Consider the following 20,140-nt stretch of genomic DNA (forward strand, 5'->3'; position numbering starts at 1 on the left):
CGGGCCATCCCGGGGTGTTGTGACAGCAAAAGCAAGTGCCATGGAAACCATGGGGAACCCCAGTGCAGCGCGCTGGCACAGGGCAGCGCCCTCCTATGCCCCCCCCTCCCGCCCCCTGCCACTGGGCTGGACTCAGAAGCTCCTTTGCAGGGAACCCCACGAGGTGTGGCCCACCCCCACCCCACTTTCCTATAGCTGCTTCCCAGCTCCCCATCCTGGTGAAGTGAGTGGGTGCGGCTGGCTGAGAGCTCGGGTGGCCGGGGATGCCCAGGAAGTGGGCATTAGAGCTGGCTTGTCTTTCCTCTGTAAACAGCAGCCTGCTGACCTCCCAGCAGCTGGACACTCTGGCCAGGCCAGCAGGCCTCCCTCCCACTGTGGTTACAGACTGTTTCTGGGGACAGAAAACAGAAACCAGCTCAGTGTTTTCCAGGCTGCCGAAGTTCTGAGAAATCCAAGCCTCAGCCCAGGAGCCAGACTCCCTTCTCCTGCCCATCCCAGACCCGTTCAGAGAAGGGTGCCCACCAGCACTCCTTCTCCCATGGGAGGGTGGGGCCTAGCTTCCTGTTCACTTCTGAATTGGGAGACGGTTCTAAGGATGTCTTTTGACTCAGAATGCAAATGGCTCTAGCCCGTGTGCAATAGGGACACTTTGGCCAATGGTCTATCCCGTCACCCCAGCTGCAGACCCTGTGAGGACCGCGGACTCGAGCTGGGCCCAGCCAGGGGTGCATTTCTTCAGTCCCAAAGACCAGCTCTCATAGCCACATGCCCTTCTGACCACTCAAGGGCCCCTGTGTGGCAGAGCGTGGGCAGGAAAGTCCTCTGGTGATAGTAATTCTTGTTAAGATGGGAGTGGCCGACAGCCAGTGCCTCCTGTAGGTGCTTTGAATTTCTTTGAGAAGGGAGGTCATTCAAACCAATACATCTCCTAAGGAAGGAAATGTGGTGGGTGGGGGCCCCCTCGTGTTCTTCTTTGGGAAGGTCTGGCATCATAGCCCCCAATCCTGCCCCTTGTTCTACACACCTTGCTTGCAGCAAGTCATGGACCACTAGCTGCAGGCCTGAGGTGTGTACAGTGGCCATGCAGATAAGGGGGGCGGGTGGTGTGTGCAAAGGAACAATCCAGGTGCTGGCAAGGGCAGGTCAAGTTGGTCAGCATGTCAGATCACCATCAGCCTTAGCAGAAAGCGCTGTCCTGACCTGGGAGCGAGCATTTCTGGGTGAGGCAGGTGTGCTGGCCGCCCCAAGATGGCTTTTGATCACATGCCCTAGAGTCCAGCCGCCTGGTTTCAAGCACATCTCTGAGCATCATGCAGAGCAAGGCCCTTCCCTCTCAGCCTTGGGGAGATGAACGCTCATACCTGCTTCTGGAAGGGTTAATGCAGAGGTCCTCAAAGGGGGCCAGTTCACTGTCCCTCAGACCGTTGGAGGGCCGGACTGTAGTTTAAAAAAAAAACTATGAATACATTCCTATGCACACTGGATGATTCGGCTGCTAAGCAGGACAGTCAGCGGTGGCAAAAACACCTGGCAGGCCAGATAAATGTCCTCAGCCGGCTGCATGTGGCCTGCGGGCTGTAGTTTGAGGACCCCTGGGTTAATGCATGCAAACTGCCCTTTTGGGAGAGAGACTTTAGATAGGGTCGCCCAGGAGGACCTTCCAGGGCAAGTGATGTCCAGCTGTCTTACCCATCATTCCCTGAAGGGACAAGCCGCTCTGACTCCACGTGCTAGTTCTTATAAGGTGGGCACAAAGGCCATCTGTCCCTTTTGTCATCTTTCTCATCCCCCGTTCTCTTCTCTTCATCCTCCCTTTATTAGGTACTAAGTTATTTTCATTAAATAGATGCCTTTGTTAAAGATATTGGGAGGTGCATCGAGTTGATTTCAACTCCTAGCAACTTCCAACAGAGTGAAACACTGGGCCATCCTACAGGGGTGCTACATTGTAACCACTGTGTCGCAGGCTGCCTCTGCTTCTAAGGGACATTCTGAATGGCTGCGCTTCTTCCCAGAGAGATGTGCTCATTCTTCTGGCAGCCTGTGGTCTAGTCAGTGGTCTTTGCCAACACCCATGTTCAAAGACACCCCTTCTTTTGCAGTCTTCTTAGTCATTGTCTAGCTTTCACAATATGTGAGATATAAAACAGAAACAAATGATGCAAATGAACACAAAAGCCTCCACCTCCAGGTTTAGAGTAAAAAACAGCATAACCATTATCTGCCAGCTCTTTGGCCTCAAGAAAATTTCCTCTGCAAACCTTCCAGAAAACAAAACCTTCTGCCCGATACCATATCACACCCAAGAATGAATCCGTTGTCAAAACTCCACTCATTTTAGTCCGTATGTTCAGTTGCCTCGTAGATGGCTTAGTGTGTTTTGCATGTTTGCCAAACTCACAACCGGCAAGTCAGTTCCAACCCTTAGCCACCCTGCAGGGCAGGGCAGAACTGTCCCCGTGGGGTTTTCCAGACGGCAACTCTTTACGGGAGTAGAAAACCTCATCTTTCTCCTGCTGGGGGTTTTGAACTGCTGGCCTTGGGGTTAAAAGCTCAATGCACAACCCCCTACGCCCCCAGGGCCCCTGAGGTAGATAACACTTTAATTTGGGACCGAGGGGGTCTTCGCACTGGTGTCCTTCTCGCCATTCCCCTGCCGGCGTGGTGTCGGCAGCAGCCAGGGGGTTTGCTGACTGCAGCTCACGTTGTCACGTGTTCTGACCTGGGGATTGCCTTTCAGTTGGGGCTTGGATCCAGGTTGATGTTTTTGGCAGAACTGCCTCTTGGGTGACTGGTTTTGCCGCCTTGGGCGGTGTGGTCCTCAGCGGAGGAGGGGGGTTGGGGGGGGGGTGTTGGCTGTCAGTGATGCTCCAGGCCTGGGTTGTGCATGTCATTTTGAACATACCCTCATCCTGCCCACCGTGAATGACCGACAGCCCAGAGTTTCTGCTTGGGTCTTGCTTTCCTTCATAGGTTTGATGTTGGAGTCCCATACACAAGTCGTTGTTCAGTTCTGCGTGCTCGGGGCTGTTCATCAGTGGACCCCTTCCCTAGGTGGTCCCTGCAACTTGCTTTCCCATCGACTCCTGGCTCTTGAGAGCCACTCATTGTCACGGGCGTGGTGTGCTTCCATGCGTGGCTTTTCTGTCACCGGGGCCTTGATTTCCCAGTGTCCGTGATGATGGATGGGCACTGGCATGTCTCCTTGCCCACCCCGCCCCCACCCATCTCCCAGGGTCCCCAAACGCGTTTCTACAGGGCCATACCTGGAGTGGCACTGCTTGCTCACAGGGCGGGCACCCCTTCAACTTGGCCAGACAGTACCAGATTGTCTCCCTAAGAGGTGGTACCGGTTCTTCCAGCAATGGGAGTGATGCTGTCGCTTTTCATCTCCAGCAAGATGTGATGGTGACAGAAGTGCGGGTTGTTTTGCTCATCCTGAGAATTTGGCTAACCCACTTGGCGGGTCACCAAAAAGTGTGTGAGATAATCATCTTTTGGCAAACAGACAGGTCTTGGGCCATTCGATGTATTTGCAGAAAGACTGGGGCTGTCTGTGGGTGGCTGAGGACCAAACCCACGACTGTTGCGTCAGTGCCAGTTCACAGGGACCCCGCAGGACTGAGAGGCTGGCACCCTCATGGGGATCAGTGGCCTCATCTTCCTCCTGCAGAGCAGCTCCTGGGCCTGAACCCGTGAGGTCTGTTTTACCACCGTGACACTAGGGGTCCTTGTTGTAAACAGTGCTACTGTATGACCATGACCATCCCCAGCTACTGTTCTTAAGGGTGTGAGCACACCCAGCGGGGGGTTGCATGGAAGGTGCTGGAATTCCATCGGCCTGCACACATAGGTGCTGTCCTCTAGGGAACCTTAGCCAGACCCTTGGCCACATGCTCCTGGCTCTCCACTCAGGCACCTCCTGCCAGCCTTGCAGAGCTGCCTGCCCTTGGTTTCTGGTGGAGTGGGTGGGCTCGGGGAAGCACAGACTGCTGTGGGGGAGAATGGCTAACAGGTGCATACCTGGGATCAAGTCCGGGGTCCAGAAAGCTGAGCTTGGGCATGAAGCCCGACCAGGAGAGGGTGAAGGGGGCTCTCTGCACCTCCTTGGCTGCTGAGCAGCCAACCACACTCTCCCCTCCCCAGGAGCCCTGCGCTCTCTGCTGGGAACCGCAGCGGCACATGCTTACTCATCCTGAGAGCCCAGGATAGTTTGGGATGTGGCCCAGCGCTTTTCTTGTAACCCCGGGGTCTTGCTTGTAAAGTGGCTGGGTGCTCTGCTTCCGGGGGCCTTGGTGGCATCCTGTGTGGGTCAGGCAGGGGTGGTGGGGCGCAGGCTGTGAGCAGTGTCTCTCAGAGCCACCCACCCCGGAAAGGCAGAGTAGTGGCCTTGGGGTGAAAGTGCTTTGGTGAGCGAGGTGGGCTGGCTCTCAAATCAATTCCATCTGCTCACCGACCTTGAGCTGTGTGGTGGGCTAAAAATACACGAGTGACAGGGACAGCCACCAGCCCTGTGTGGTTAGCTTGGGGCCGTGCCAAGTGCTGGCCCCTTCCAGGACCGCACACAAGCCTTCTCATCTTGCAGACCAAGACAGTGAGGCACAGGGGAGTCAGATGCGGGCCTCAAGTTTCAGTGCCAATCCTTAGCACCACAGGAGGGAGACGTCACCCGCACCCTCCTCCCACTGTGGTGTGCTCGGGAAGTGGTAAGGTGAGACGCTAACTCTGCTTGCCTTTGAAGTACCTGGGGTGGGCCAACACCTTTATTCTCAAACTCGTCTGACTACTGGTGATGACCCAAACAGGGCGGAGGGGAACTGCCCTGCATGGTGTTCAGTGTTTGCCAGGCCTTTCTTCCAAGGTTCCTGACGAGTAGATGAGTGCATGTGCACCTGCCAGGGACTGGCCGTGGGTGAGGGAGAGGAGACTCCAAGTGAGGCTGCAACTGGACTTGAGCCAAACATTCCCTGTGGGGCAGCACCATTTCCTGCCCCCAGTCTATCTGGCTGACCTTGGGCAAGTCTCTTCAGCCTGGTTTCCTCTACTGACCACTACTTGCTTTGGGGATGATCTTTGACAAATAGTGCTTAGAGGACAGTGTAGCTGCAAGCGTGGGGTGTGCCCTCAGTGTCCATGGCCTTCGGGGACACTTGGCAGAGAGTCTCAGGCATGTGGTGCTGTTGGTCACTCTGGGCAGCCGCTATTGAGTTGAGAGACATGAGATCGAGGGAGGAGTTGTGGCTCTCACTCTGCATCTGCCCTGCCTGTTTCCACTCACCCGGCCCCTGCTGTGCGCCCGTGGGGCCTGGCAGTCCCTTCTCATGCCCAGCAGTGCTAGGGTGACAGAAGTGGCAGGAGTCTCCCGAGGCAAACTCATACAGTAACCAAGACCCATTAGTAGGGACATGTGACCAGGCACGTGGTCGTATGGGATGAGGGGCAATGCCATGAGCTGCTTGTGCATAAGTAGGCCTTAGAACAATCCGGAAGGTGCATTTACAATGAGAAAGCAGAATGTAAACCATCCAGCAGGGTGCAGGGCCCCCAGGGGAGGTGAGGGAGCCTTGGGGTTTCAGGTGGAAAGACTTGTCAGAGTAAGATCCAGTCCTTCACCTGCTGCTCCCCCTAGGATGCCTGAACCTCCACCCCCATCAGTCTATCCTTCAGATACATGTGTAGCAAGGAAGGCCCTGGGAGAAAGCTGACTTGGCAGACCATTGGGGATTTACTTTTATTGTTTTGCCTGCAGTTAGCAGCCCAGTATGAATGTGCAGGGGGGTGGGGGGGGGATCTGGGTCTCTGACTTGCCTTATCCAAGAAACAGACGGGAGCCCATGACTACATGAAGCTGTGGCTCCCAGAGCAGGTGTTCTGTGTCCCCTCAGGCATGGTTCCTGCGTGACGGAAGAGTGGCTTGTTGGAAGTGCAGTCCTTTCTGTAAGGAAATAACAAAAGGCAGGCAGCTTCCTACCCCCCCTCCCCCCCCCGGTCTGGGGGACAGTTTGTAGGGTGAGGACCCTGATGGCTGGCTTTCCTGGGGACCAGTTAAAACCCCTGATGGTCTAGGAGGAGGATTTTTAAGTTGGGTTTAAAGAGCTTAGGAAGACTGGGTGGTGCTGGGACCCCATGGGGTCCCGGGGGCTCCATCTCTACAGGAGCAGATTGTCAGGCTGTTCTGTCCATGAAGCTACTCTAGGGGTTTGCACGGCCACCCTCTTGGTTAGCAGCCGAGCCCTTACCCTCCAGGCCATACCAAGAGGGGATAAAGTCAGGTACCTAACAAGCTCTGGGAGAGGGAGTGGGAGCGAGGTTCCCATTGGGTGGGAGCTATGCAAGTAGAGGAAGGGACCATGAAATGGATTGGATTATTGATGGGGGGTGGGCGGAGAGTCTCAGGAGTTGGTTTTTGCCCAGGCTCCATTTGCGATGCCCGGTGGGGGCCAGGAAGGCCCTGTGTGAATTAGCCGAACGCTCAGATCTGGATGGAGCAAGCTGATTCCTCCCCTAGGCTGAGTGCAGGTCTGACTCCACCACCACAGCCAGCCTAGGCCCTCCCCTTCCAAGATCAGGCTCCAGGAAGGAGGGCCCTCGAAGAAATGAATCCCGGGACGCTTTAGTAAAGCAGGCACCCAGCACCGACTCCCGCCTGAGCATTTGGCGGGAGGAGCCAGCTTCACCCAGCTTGGCGGTGTTGTTGTTAAGCGACCCTGTAGCCAACAGACCGGAGCCGGAGGGCGGGGCTGCCGCTCCTTAGAACTGAAGAGACCGTGAACTGATAGCCTGGCTCCTGCAGCCCACTGTTCACTTTTGTTCTTTGTATGTGCCTGTGCTGCTTTGATGGGGCCAGGGCTAAAAATAGTAGCCTTGTTTCCTTTCTCTTCTGCATCGCCCACAAAACAAAACAGGAAGAAAAGGTGCAGGGCCAGGCCTTCTGAAGAAGGGCGAGAGGGAGGCAGGTGTCCCTGCTCCTGCAGGAGGACGGGGTACGCAGAGTAGCTTTGAGTTCTTTGGGGTTCAAAGTACCATTGCCATTCCAGCAGGACAGCTGTTTTGGCTAACTGCAGTAGCAGAAGAAAGGTGCGGGGCGGGGTCCCCTATTGAATGCCCCAGTGTGTGTCGCTGCAGAATGTGGGCTGAGTTACGGCTGGTGGGTTAACTTCCGCCCTGGGTTCTGTGGCCTGAGAGACGCCACTTGGAGGGAAGACACGGGCGTGAGCTAGACGTGTAATAGAGGCCAAAGGTGATTTTTTTTCCTTCTCAAAAACGGTTTTGCAAATCTTTTTCAGAACTGATAGACACACACCTTAGCTGGATACAAAACATATTATGAGACAGAGTGACTGTGCTCTTTGATCCGAGAAATCCAAGTCGAAGGTAATGGATGTTTTCGCCTTCTCCCTTGGGGTTTCCTTAACTGTGTTATTTGTCAACGATGCTGACAACGCTGTAGAGTCGAACGGTCCCGTCCTCAAAGCGTCAGATGCTTGGAGTCTGGGGGGAGGGGAGTCCGCATGTTCTCTCAGAGGGCCCCCACCATCCCACCCTCACACTATCCTGCTCCTCATTCTGTTCTCTGTAGGTCATTGGTGGTGGGGAGGGGGGCGTTCCCTTCAGATCTCGCTCACCAGGCCGAGCATGCTTGTGGAGGTGCCGGGGTGGGATGCTCCTGAGAGAAGTCAGCCCAAATCGCCCCTGTGCTGGGATGCCTCCTGGGTCATCACACAGGGCTGATTGCTCCCGCCTCCAACCCCCCTTCAGAACCATGTGTCCTCGAGGGGGCTTCCCGGCCCAGGGATCTGGGGACAGAAATGCTGTTAACACAGATGCTCAGCGTGTAAGCCACTGAGAACAAGGCCTTTTAAATGTGCTTGTCCCCATGCCAGTGCTTCTGACCCCACAGGGGCCTGGGAACGCAGGCTTGGCCAGGCGCCGTGGACTGCAGTGCCCAGTTCTAATCTGCATGGAATCGGAGTGGGCTGAGTCATGACTTCTTGGACTCTACCCACGGCTTTGGGCTACGGTCCTATCAAAGGTTTCTTGTCCTCCCCTGGGAGCCTCCTCCAAGGCCCCCAAGCTCTTGGGCATGCAACAGTGGTGGGACAGGATGAAAGAAAAGTCCTTTAGCCTGGGCACTGTCGCTGGGCAGGCCCCAGACCTTCCGCCATCACCCTGCAGACCCTGGCTTTGTGTGTGGCGCTCAGTGTAGCTTTCCTTAGGAGCACACGTGCCAGAGAACCCTTCATGGGAGGGAGGAGGCCATGCTGGCTGCCACACCCCTCGAGGTAGTCCAGCCCCCCTCTAAACTGGAGGGACAGTGTCGGCACGCAAGGGGACAGGGGCTGCAGTGGAGACACGCTAAAGCAGAGCCCGGGTTCCTGTGCACCCCCTCAGGGGCTGCCTTCTGAAAGGGGAGAACCTCTGAGCCACGCAGCTGGCCTCCATACAACACGGAGCATCCCAGGAGACAAGGCTGGACCCAAGGCTCCTCCTGCCACCAGCCACGCTGGAGTAGATCTGTGGCCTCAGGGAATTTTCAGTGATTCCCCCCAAGCAGATCACCAGGCCTTTCTTCACAGTGCCCTCTGGGAGGGCTCACATTTCTGTTAGCATCCACCAAACACTGCCATCGAGCCGATGCTGGCTCCTGGCGACCCTATGGGGCAGAGTAGAATTGCCTAGGTGGGAGGCTGGGTGAGACTGCAACTCTACAGAAGTAGAAAGCCTCCTCTTTCTCCCTCGGAGCAGCTGATGGTTTTGAACTGCTGACTTTGCAGCCCAATGAGTGGCCGCTACGGCACGAGGGCTCCTTTAGCATCCAATGGACAACAGAAGGATGCGGACTTTTGAGGTTCTGAGAGTAGACACACCGTACTCGCTCTGTCTAGTCAGCCCTTCTGCCAAGGTCAAAGTACTTGGCTGCCAAACCAAAGGTGGGGGATTTGAACCCACCAGCTGTTCCGAGGAGAAGCTTCCATAAAGATTTACAGGGGGCAATTCTAATCTGTCCTGTCGAGGCTCAGCAGCAGCGTGGGCTTTGGTGTAGGGCCACATGTGGCCCACAGCCTGTTTTTGTAAGTAAAGCTTTATTGGCACCAGTCACATCCCTGTGCTCGGTGGCTGAGAGAGAAACCCTCAGCACGTCCCCAGAAGAGAGGTGACGCAGCTGAGATGTTTCATTCCGGCCAACGTGCCTCCTAAACCAGCCCCACTTGCCGATGCAGAACAGGCTGTGGTGAGCTGCCAGACTGGGATGCACTAGAGTCTAGCGACCAGATAGAAAGGCCCTGTGAGCTGTTTCTGAAGGTCAGCCCTGTGTGAGCCTGGGGTCCTTACTGGGACGGGGCAGACTCGACCTCAGCGGCCACCTAGCTCATGGGGCAGCCTCTTCACTGACCATGGAGCCTGGTACTCCCATCCGGGCACCTCTTCAATGCCACAGCCAGGGATAGCACGTGTTGGGGGGTGGGCAGGGGCAGGAATAAAAGGCCTCAGACAAACTGACAGCTCATGTGGGCACAGAGGAAAGCCAGCTTCTTTCAGCCTTCGTGAGGGACTGTCAAGCACCTGCTGAGCTCAAGGAGCCCCGGTGTCACAGGGGTCCCTCCTTGGGCTGCTTTCTGCAAGGGCCCCAGCTGCTCCTCGGGAGAAAGACAGGGCTTTGTAGCCCTGTAAAGAGTGAGTGTCTACCAAGTCCTACAGTGTGGCTGTGAGTTGGCATCGCCTCGGTGGCAGGGGGTGTGGCTTAGTGGGCAAGGCCGAGGCTGGGGCCTCTCACCCCTGGGCAGGCTGCCTTCCTGGAAGGCGTGACGTTGGGGCAGGGGTGGGAGGACAGGTGGTGGAGCAGCATAGGTGCCCCAACAGTTAACGGCAGTGCTGGGGGGCAGCGCCTCAGCTTCCCTTCCCTCCTCCACTCACTTACTGCATGCCCATGAGTGAGCACCCCAATGGAAGTGAGGTGGTCAGACTGGAGACGTGGGGAGGCAGGTTAGGGGAGGTGACAGGTAGAGCAGGAGACCCCCACCCCCACCCCCACACACACACTTCCCCAGGAGATTTCACAGGCATGTCAGAGACAACCCATGCCTGCAAGCTTGGGCCTGGAGTGTCAGTCTCTCTCGAATAGCCCAGGGGCTCTGTGTCCTCTCTAGAGAGCTTTCTGAGGGGCTGAACAGGCCGGGAAGGGGCCCCGACTGCAGCCCTGTGTTTGCAGCAGGAAACCCCCTCCAAGACAGAGGCCCCCGTGGGTGCCAGCTCCCTGCCCAGCGGCTATTTTTAGCACCTAGGGCCTCTGGAAACTTCCCAGGAAGGAGCAGCTCCTCCATTTTCTAGGCTGAGAAAACAGGAAGCCCTCTAAAGTCCGGGCTTTCAAATGTTTCACGGGGTGCTCTGCTGCCCGTCTGTCTCCCTGGCAGCCCTTTCCTGCCCAGGCCGGGTGGGGGGCGGGCAGAGGCTTGGTTGAGGACACTAGTTACTCCTCTTCTACCCCGAGAACCAACCATGAGAGCGGCTCTAAATACAACCCCTGCCCCCTAGCCCGTGAGATCCACAGGTCCCCGCTGGACAGACAGGGAAGCGAGGCACAGAGAGGCGCGTCAGGAAGCTGTGGCACCCACCACCGGTGGGAATGGAAGGCACTCTTTCTCCTCATCCCTAATTCTTCAGCACGGCCTCCGAAAGTTAACACAAACACCCCGATTAAGACAGTCACCCCCCACCCATGTCCTCCTGCTCAGGCTGTGCTGTTTCTCACTGGAAACACTGCCAATGCCCAAAACCCTCTGAGAGGAGCTCTCGGGTCAGAGTTGGAATCCACCCCGACAACATCGCACCTCGGGGGCCCATGGGTACAGTGGGCAGAGCTAGCACCTCCGTGTTATAAACAAAACAACTGGGAGGGGGGGTTGACATTGTACACATCAAGGTTCCCCTGCGACCATCCCCTCATCGCATGCTGAGTGGCGGCAGTGGGCCAACATGGGCTGATTGTATTCTGGCTCCAGGACTTGGTATCCCTGCACCCCCCTCACTGTGGCTTCTGAGTAATCGTTGACCTTTTGGCCTCTGCGTGATGGTTTGTCAAGTAGGACACTGATCTTACGCATAACATCCTTTGTTTTGTCTGCTGCTGCCCCACTGGGTCCCCAAAGGGTGATCTTGGGCTAGGCCAGGGGCAGGCAAACAGGGACTGGGAAGTAAAACCGAAAATGAAACTACCATTGTTTCATGGAAAGGATGTTACCTACCGGATGGTGATTTCATTGGTTTGTAAACATAGATTTGGGGCTCTTCAATGATTTTCAAATTGTTGTGAGGGACAGGATTGGCCCATCCATCTCCAAAGTTTGCCGACCCCTGAGCCAGCTGGTTCTAGGCTCAGCATGCCTCAGGGTAACTTTAAGAATTCTAGTTCCTCATCTGTTCTTACTCTCATCTGGGACCAACTCTTGTGACCCCGATCAGGACAGTCAGTGGTGGCAGCTGGGCACCGCTAGTTCTTCTGGCCTCGGGGCAGGTGAGGTTGTGGCTTGCACACACTTGCTCCCTCTTGGAGCTTTGGGGGTAACTTCTTACTGTTTGGACCCAGATGGATGGCTGAACTTGCACTGCTCTGGATTCCAACTCACAGCGACCTCCTCCAGGGTAGAACTGCCCCATGCAGTTTCCAAGGGTGGGATCTTGATGGAAGCAGACTGGCACCTCTCTATCCCGGGGAGTGTTGGGGGGCAGATTCCCGTTGACACAGACAGGACTGCCCCGACTCCATCTCACTGTAGGGGCCCCTCTTTGGTTGAGGGAGAACCGCATTTTATCACACTCATCCTTGACTGGGCATTTCCCTGGATGGGAAGGGAAGCAGTTGAGAATACAAAGCATGAGCCCACGCTTGCATGAAATAGGCGGGACCTTCAAAGGGTTTATGGGCAGCTCCAGTCCCATGAACTTTTAGAAGGCCCCTTGTCTACCCCCTTTTCTGTCCCAGGGATGTGAACGAGGGCCATTGTCATGAGCCAGTCCACTCAGAAAACCCAGCCAGTACAGCATGGCTTAAACAAGGTACAACAAGCCAGCCGCTAAGACCAGCCCAATGGTTTGAGGTTCTAGAAAGAGAATCGGACCTGTTTTCAGTGCCCCACCCCTTCATCTTTTGTAGTTAACGAAATCATCAGGAAGGAGTTTTCAAGACCTCCCACCCGAACTCAGACGTAAAAGCAGCCCTGAAGCAAGACACCTTCCGGACCTGACCCTTCACCTCTGCCTCCTGCCCTGCACCCCTCTGACTCAGCGTCCACTGTGGAACAGACGACATGCTGGTTCCCGCAGACTCTGCATTCAGGAGCTCGCCACCTCCCTTTGTCAACACCCAAGGGACCGCTTTCTTCATTCCCCCAAGAGCATGGTGTTCCATCCACGTAAGTGCCTTCTGACCAAAGAAACCAGGCATGCCGGGACGTGCCTGCTAGCTGAGCGGTCACGCCTGGGCGCATCCAGCTCCTGGACCCTCCGACAGAGCTCTCAAAGCAACCAACCAAAGGAACAGAGCCCAGGAGTCCGGTCCAAACCAAAAATTCAGAGCTTCATGTCTACGGACCGCCTAGCCACACACCAGGGTCATGGCTAAAGCCTGACCACTCATTCTAAACCAAGACTGGCTGACTCAGATGTCCTCCCCAGACTTCTCAGCGTTAAGTTATGACAGTCCTGTGCCTTTATTTTATTCTGTCCCCGCTGCAGCCCAACCTTCTCCGTAGAACGACTAAGCAGCTTCAAGTTTAAGCACATGCAATGGATTTTGAGGAGGAATGGTGGAAGGGCAGGGCTTTAAGTGAGGGCCTGTCTGGGGGTGAAGTGCTTCTTCTATAGTTGGGTCCAGCCTGCACAGAGCAAGGACTGCTCAGGATTGGATCCCCAAGTTTGTCTCAGCTCTGCTTCAGCATGTCCCGTGCTGTGATGCCCAGGCCCCCCTGAACTGGGACCCAGCTGTGGGCATGCCACGGCTCCTTCATCAGCACCCACAGGGAGCTCCAGACCCTGTGCTGTGCCTTCAAGTTGATGCCACCCCACACCGACCTGATCGGGCAGTAGAAGTGCCCCTGGGCCTTCTAGATTGCCAGCTCTTTCTCCCGTGGAGCCAGGATTGGCCTGAACCGCTCATCTGTCAGTTAGCGGGCCACGTGCTTAGTGGTTGTACACAGGGCTCATAGCACTCCCCACAGACGGTGATTCCTCGGCCCACCCTGCTGGGCAGGAGGCCTGCGAGGATGGGGGGTTAGAACTTGCACGGTCGTTGCGGAGCCTTCCGGAGTGCCGGCCGAGATGTCAGTGTTCCAGACAGAAGCATTCACCTGTCTGTCAACACCAAGCATTTCCTTGTGTCCCCTTCCTCCTCCCTCCCCAAGCCCAGAGGAACGCACAATGCTTTTTTTTTGAGCAAAGCAATGCCAGCGAGAGCTGACCACTGCTGCAGGATCTCCAGCACGCTAACTTCCGCCTGGCCCTCCAAGGGCGCTCCTCGCCCAACCACCCGTTCCCGCCAGCGAGGGGCGGCTCCTCCCTCGGCCTGGCCCACAGCCATCTTTGCACATGACAAACTCTGGCCCTTCCTCCATCGCGGCATGTTCCAGCCAAGTGCCTTCCTGCTTCGTAGTAAAGCCACCCGGCCTCCCTGTCCACAGAGTGAGAAAGGACCAGTGGGTGCATCTTCTAACCACGCCGCGCCGCCTGGCCGCTCAGGCTCCCACACAGGTCCACGACTGCCGCTCTCAGAGGAAGCAGCTTTGGTCTCAGGACGCACACGGGCCCAGAGAGTGACCATGGAGACTGTGGATGTCAGGAAAGCATCGTCAGTTACAAATGGCAGGCTGTCGCCTGGGTTTGAAGGATTTCGTGGGGGCAGGGCATGGGTTATCTATCCCAAGTAAACCCAAAGCCCGGCGGCCAGAAACCTGCCCTGGGGCTGAATGCTGGCTGCCTGGGACATTCCCAGGTCTTCCTGTGTACTAATGCTGCTGCTTGGTCTTATATAACAGCCATCCCAACGGACAGACGCGCGGTGATGGAACGTTTATAGTCTTAGCTGCATGTGTATGCTCTTTACTCTGCCCTGCTGGAGTCAGAACATATTTATAAACGGCCAGAATGTTCTTCCCCAGTGCCTCTCTCTCTACATATATGTTGATCTTAAGAGAAACAATGTATTCTGCAACATTTTTGTTACTAAGAAAACAACTTGGAGCTGACTTGCTGGGTACCCGTCGCCCAGCATCGGGGGTGGGGTTGATAAAGAAGTAGGCCCCCTCTTGTTTTTTGTTTGAGGGTGATGCTGCCTCCCTTCATTCAGCCTATGACTGAAGGGATTTGTGTTGTAAGGTGTAGAACTGCCCCATCCCACCCCACCCCAAAGCAACCCAGGATAATTTGATTTTTCACCGACACCTCTACTTGTGATGAGATTCCAAGTGAGTGCCAGGTATGTCTTTGAAGTGTCCTCCACAGCAGCAGGGTGGACCTCTTCTCGTGGACCCTCCGCCGCTGGCCATCCGGCAGAACAGAACGGAAAGCTGGTGTGTTCTGACGGCTGCTCCCTATTGAAGGGAGGCGACATGTCGCCTTTCCAAGTGCTCTCCATTGTTCCAAATGGAAAACCCGGCAGGAGGCCACTTCCCGCCGCTGTTCATTTTTTGAGTTTACTAGGAGGCCACGTGGGCTGTGACACTCAACCAGCTGGGGTTCCCTGCCCTCCGATGCACTCTTATGGGCCGCCTCTTAGCCTCGGGGCTGGAAGTCTCACGGAACCAAACCAGGGCCTTCAGCCGTGACCCTCAACATACCTCCTGTGACCGCAGTGCCTTGAGTGGGAGCCAACCTCTCGGCCTAACACAAACCTTCCTAGTGGCTGGTGAGCGAGAGAGACGCCCCCTCAGAAAATGCGGTGCGGTTACTGGACGTGAGAGGTGGAACCATCTCCCCAGAATGACATCCGCAGGGGAGAGGGGGTGGGGGTCTGTGGCCTTGGGGACCATTAACTTAGCATCTTGGCCAGCTTGTCAAAGAACCTCACGCGCCCCCATCACCTCTGCAGTCCCCTTCCTGGGGAGAGAATGGTGGGTGACCCTTGTGGGGTATGGGTATGGATGTGGGTTTGCCACCCCCCCACCCCACCAACTGTTACAAGGCATTTGAATACATCACATTCCCATGAAAAGCGTTTTTCCCCTCCAGTGTAATGCAGTTTATTTTTGCTACCTGTAAAGTATTTTTATACGGCTTGTATCGTGATAGTTGAGCAATAAACCCGTTGGAAGCAGTGGCTGTAGCAGTGTCTTGTCTTGTCTCTGAGGAGGCCGCTCTCCCACCCTGGACCTGCTTGGGCCTGTGCAGTTCATACTGTCGGGCCAGGGTCTCGTCTTTCTGCGCAAGGCGTACACACACCAAAGGCCCGGTCTACAGCCCACAACACAGGCTCCGAAGTCACTTGCCCAAGGTTACAGAACCAAGAGGGTGAGGATGGCGCGGGGCTGGGCAGCATTTCCTTCTGCCACACGGAAGGTAACCACGAGGGTCCATGGCACCTCCTGCCCCCTCTTCCTTAGAAGGAGCCTCCAGGCAAATGAGCCTTCTAACTTGCCGCCCTTGAGTCGATACTGAAGGAGAAAACCTCGTTCTCCCATGGAGCAGCTGGCGATTTTGAACTGCTGACCTTGGAGTTGGAAGCCCAAGGTAACCACTACCCCACCAGGTTCCTAACGCCTGCCTCAAATCAGCTTTCAGAGGGGCTCGCCCCACTTCGAGGCCTCTCAATCCAAGTCAAAAGGGCCTTCACTGCTTACACGGTTTGTAAAAACACCAACGTAAAACATTTTGAAAATGTAGCTCTTACTGTCAGATGCACAGACAGATACTGTAAGGACTATAACTCCATAGGGGTTTGAGAAGCTTGGGCAGTGACTTCCATTTTTCTTTTTAAATTGTAACCACGTTCAAACTTCATCCCATCCTTCATCCCTGCCTTGGCCCCTGTGGCTCATCCCCACTGCACCCTCAATGATCCAAGGCTACCTATGAACTCACTCGTTCAAAGCCCCCACTGTTCAGCGTTCTGCACTAGAGCTGCGAGTTCCCTGTGGGCAGGGACTCCCAATCCCAGACCCTGAAATGTCCTTAGGCCCCCCTCTTGTCGTCGTTAGGACCACCTGGTCTATATTTCTCCCCTTTAGAACACAAGGCCACCCAGGTGTCCCTAAGAGCCCAGGGTTCCCAGCTTAGGACGGGGGGGTGGAGGGGTGCCTGTGTCAGCCGGATTCCCAGAGGGGCCCTCTGATGAGGGACAGCTCCCGAGGGCCACTGCTCAGTGCGTTTTGGGCAGAATCACACAAGGTGGCCAACCGAATGGCGCCGACATGGGGATATGGGGCAACTCAAGGTTGCGAACATAGACAGGAGTTCTACGGGCAGCGTTTTCTGAGGGCCCACACTCTAGGGGTGGATCTGCCCCCCTATGACTGTTTTTCTCTTATTTACTTTCTGAAAACCTACCACTGAAGGAGCCAGCCTAGTGGGCAAAGTGAAAGGCTTCGTACCATGAAGGTCCATGGTTCAAACCCACCAGCTGCTCCACAGGAACACAATGAGGCTGTTAGCCCCTCTACAAGATTTATAGCCTCAGAAACCGCAAGGAGCGGTTCTACCTGCCCTACATACGGGGTCTCTACGAGACAGACGGGCCAGATGGTGGTGGGGTTCCTCTTCCTTTTTGGAGTAACACCGAAACACAAGACCAGAACCATCATCGATCGGACAAGAAGGTCGAGTAAAGCCACAGCCATTGAAGAAAGGCCGCCTGTGTCCGACACTTGCCCCCAGCGCAATCACATCCAGCCCTGGCCTCAGTTTCCCCAGATGTAAGGGACGACGCCAATATTCCCGACCACAAAGGGGTGCTGAGTACCGAACAAGTTTGATAAAATAGCCCATCATTTAGCACACAAATTAAGACCAGCTTCCTCTACAACTGGACTTCTCACAGTGGGCGATACCACCCCCTGGGGGCACTGAACAGCCCGTCCTGGTGGGGAGGGGGCTACAAAAGTGAATGTCTACACTTGATCCTGGAGTATGGGCAAGAGTACAAAGGTGATTCATTGCCAGGTTGCGGGGGCACTGAAAAGGGACGGCACAAGTTGACCCAACACTTGCCCTCACTTTCCCATTCAAGACTCCTTTGTGTTCTAAGCACATCAATAAGGCTAGACACTTGAGTGTCTCCAATCTTTAAATCCCGAGACCAAGGGAACGCACGGGGTGGGCGTGGGCAGCAACTTCTCACCCTTGGGGAGATTTTTCGCAAATCTGAAACCCTTCCTCACCACCAACCACCACCTGGGGTCGTCCTCCTCCAAGGGGTGGCAGTGGAACAGTGGCCTGCTACCAGGTGAGCCAGTCAGAAGCGGTGAGAAGTAGAGGTGGAAGACTCAAGCTCTCTGCAGTCCTCTTAAGGAGCCTGGGTGGCGCAGTGGGTTAGATGTGTTGGGCTGGGAACCACAAGTCAGCAGTTCAAAACCCCCGGTCTCTCAGCAGGAGAAAGATGAGGCTGTCTGTTCCCATAATGAGTTAGAGTCCCAGAAACCCACAGGGGCAGTTCTACTCTGTCCTATGAGTTCTACTGTGTCCTGTGGGTCGGCATCAAGCTGATGACGGTGAGGGTTTTTGAGGCAGAAAACTGGCTTGTTTGCAGGACAAAGTTGAGCATGAAATAATCACCAAGAACACCCTCTCTAATCAATCCTGGGGCCATCAACGCAGAGCAGCCCTATAGGACAGAGGACTGTTCCATGGGGTCTCCAACGCTGTCCATCTTTACAGAAACAGACAGCCTCTTCTTCCCCAGAGGGGCTGGTAGATTTGAACCACTGACCTTTCAGCGAGCATCCGGGTACTTAAGTCCTGCACACCAAGGCTCCTTGGGAGGGTCCCCAAGGCCAGAGTCGGTTCTCTTGGGGACCTTCAGCAGGTGTGTCATGCTGGTCGGGGGCACCTTTGCTGCCAACCTTGTTGTGCTGTTTGGGACGAAGGCGAGGGAGGTTGGGCCAACCTTTCTCCTAAAGGGACTTCTCCCACTGACCCGCCCTCCCCTGCCCTCCTGGCAAAATGCAGAAGTTGATAAAGAGGCCAGTGTGGCATTATCACCCATGGGAGGGAAGCACCTGCCCTGCGCCTGCCCTTTCCCAGGCCCTCTGGGAATTCTAGGCTCCCTAGAAATTCCAAGTTCTCATTCTCCGCATCGAACGCAATGGCAGTCCGAGCTGTTTCCCAGGGGTCACGCTGCTTGCATCATCGGTCTTTCGCACAAAACAACCCACTCACTGCCGTTGAGTTGCTTCTGACTCATGAATCAGTGGTGTCTACCAGTTTGACCTCAGGCTGGAAGGGGGGCATCCGCAGCCTTCTGGGCAATCCTGACCAGCCTCGCCCCACGCAGCACCCCCAGCATCCATCGCGCCTGCGGGTCCTCCAGGAGGCCGGTGGGCGTCTATGGCGTTCTGACCCAGGACTGTCAGCATTAATGCCACCAGGGCGGTTCCTGAGGAAGCGGCATTCCTGGGACAATGGGGCCCAAACATTTACAAGCGCTCACACACTGGCTCTGGGCTCCAACCGGCCAGGCCTCTCACTTGGGAAGCTCTGAGCCATTTCTGATCCAACACATCCTTCTCTGTCAAGCTCCTCAGTTCCCTCTCCCGCTCCCCATGGCCTCAGCACCCCCTGTCTTCCCAGTGGGGGAATGACAACACCAGGTGAGGAGTTCAAAGTTAAAAGCTGGGTGTGAACCTAGAGTCCCTTACTGGTTCTGGTGGGTCCGTCAACAGCTGGGCCATAGTTCTCCACCCCCAGACACACACACACACACACACACAGGAAACTTTCCATTATCTTTCAATCTTCTCAAGCCTCCTAGTGGGTCTGAGTTTGCTGTCCTGTGAATCCCACCAGAACCAAGTGCCCACCAGCCTGACCATCGGCTCACAGAAGGCCCTTGGGAACCAGGTGAGGGCAAACCACTGGCCCAGCTTTCATCTAGGGACTACGGATGCAGCTACAGCCCCCAGAGGGAACATCGTTTCCTACAGGTGACCCAAGCGAGACCCAAGACCCAGTCCCATGAGGCTCATTATGTCTGTGTCCCTGTGCTGCCAGACCCTTATCTGTGCCACCCGACCCCCGACCCCTGGGCCTCTGGGGGGTTTCTGCGTGACAGTGAATGCCGGGCCTGTGTGTGCAGGCTCAGTGGGGCCTGCTGCATGCTCCGGGATACTGTGCTGACCTGCTGTGACTGCTTCCCCCCACCTGGTCCTCCCCAGACACACCTGCCGCCATGCTGCTCAAAGCCCATGGGAACAAACAAGCCAGGAGACACCTTTAGTGTGCTGCCAGCGCCTCCCACAGACCTGATCCCCCGGGACACCAGGCCTGCCCAGAGTGGGTTCAGGCTTCCTTGTCCCTGCTCCCCTTCTCTGATGTGCTCCCAGCCTCACCCCAAGATCCATTTCCTTCCTTGTGCCACTCACGTTTGTTAGTGTCAGTCTGCAGAGGGTCAGCAAAAGCCCGGGAGCTGCTGTGTCCTAGAGCTCTGGGCTCAAACACACTGAAGCCACGAGGCGGCTGCAGGACTGGACCATGGTGGTTCTGAATGAGGCTTGATGCCAAGTGTTCATACGCTTCCCAAATGGACCTCGCCTGCCAGGACCCTGCCCAGAACTCCAGACTCACTGACCTGCCAGCTGACTGGCTGACCTCCCCGGGGCCCGTTTATCTGCCATGTCTATTGAGCTCCTTTGATGTCCCAGGAGGAGAGAAAGGCTCTTGCACAAGTCAAGCAAGAGCTCTGATTGGATGAAGAAGTCTGGCAGGGTGAGAGTGGGGGCTGGATGGGGGGGTGGAGGCTGGTTTAAAAGAGATCTCAAAGGTTCCATGTTCAAACCGGAACTATCCCATGCTGCTTCACCCCATAACTCTCTTCACTGAGACCCGAACCCAAGGAGATGTCTAAGTCCCACCTTGGCACACCGTCATATGACCTGTCACTGTGTCAGAGCCCCGGTGCTTCTTCCAGTAAATGTCCTTAGACTGTGTTCCCAGTGGTGTG

The 20,140-nt window shown here is 55.8% G+C and overlaps 1 protein-coding gene across 1 annotated transcript in view; it reads left to right on the top strand.

The window, feature by feature from the left end:
* NFATC2 (nuclear factor of activated T cells 2) overlaps positions 1-15,304 on the top strand; it is a 135,037-nt gene extending 119,733 nt beyond the window's left edge. The window contains exons 10-11 of the mRNA XM_045295332.1: positions 7,287-7,374; positions 12,152-15,304. Coding sequence (XP_045151267.1) covers positions 7,287-7,330 — 44 coding nt within the window. The 3' untranslated portion in view covers positions 7,331-7,374; positions 12,152-15,304. The remainder of the gene's footprint in view (positions 1-7,286; positions 7,375-12,151) is intronic.
* Positions 15,305-20,140: the final 4,836 nt, after the last annotated feature.

This window comes from Echinops telfairi, unplaced genomic scaffold (genome assembly GCF_000313985.2).
Source record: "Echinops telfairi isolate 266 unplaced genomic scaffold, ASM31398v2 ScPeMD7_5592;HRSCAF=6446, whole genome shotgun sequence".
In the NCBI taxonomy this organism is placed as follows: domain Eukaryota; kingdom Metazoa; phylum Chordata; class Mammalia; order Afrosoricida; family Tenrecidae; genus Echinops; species Echinops telfairi.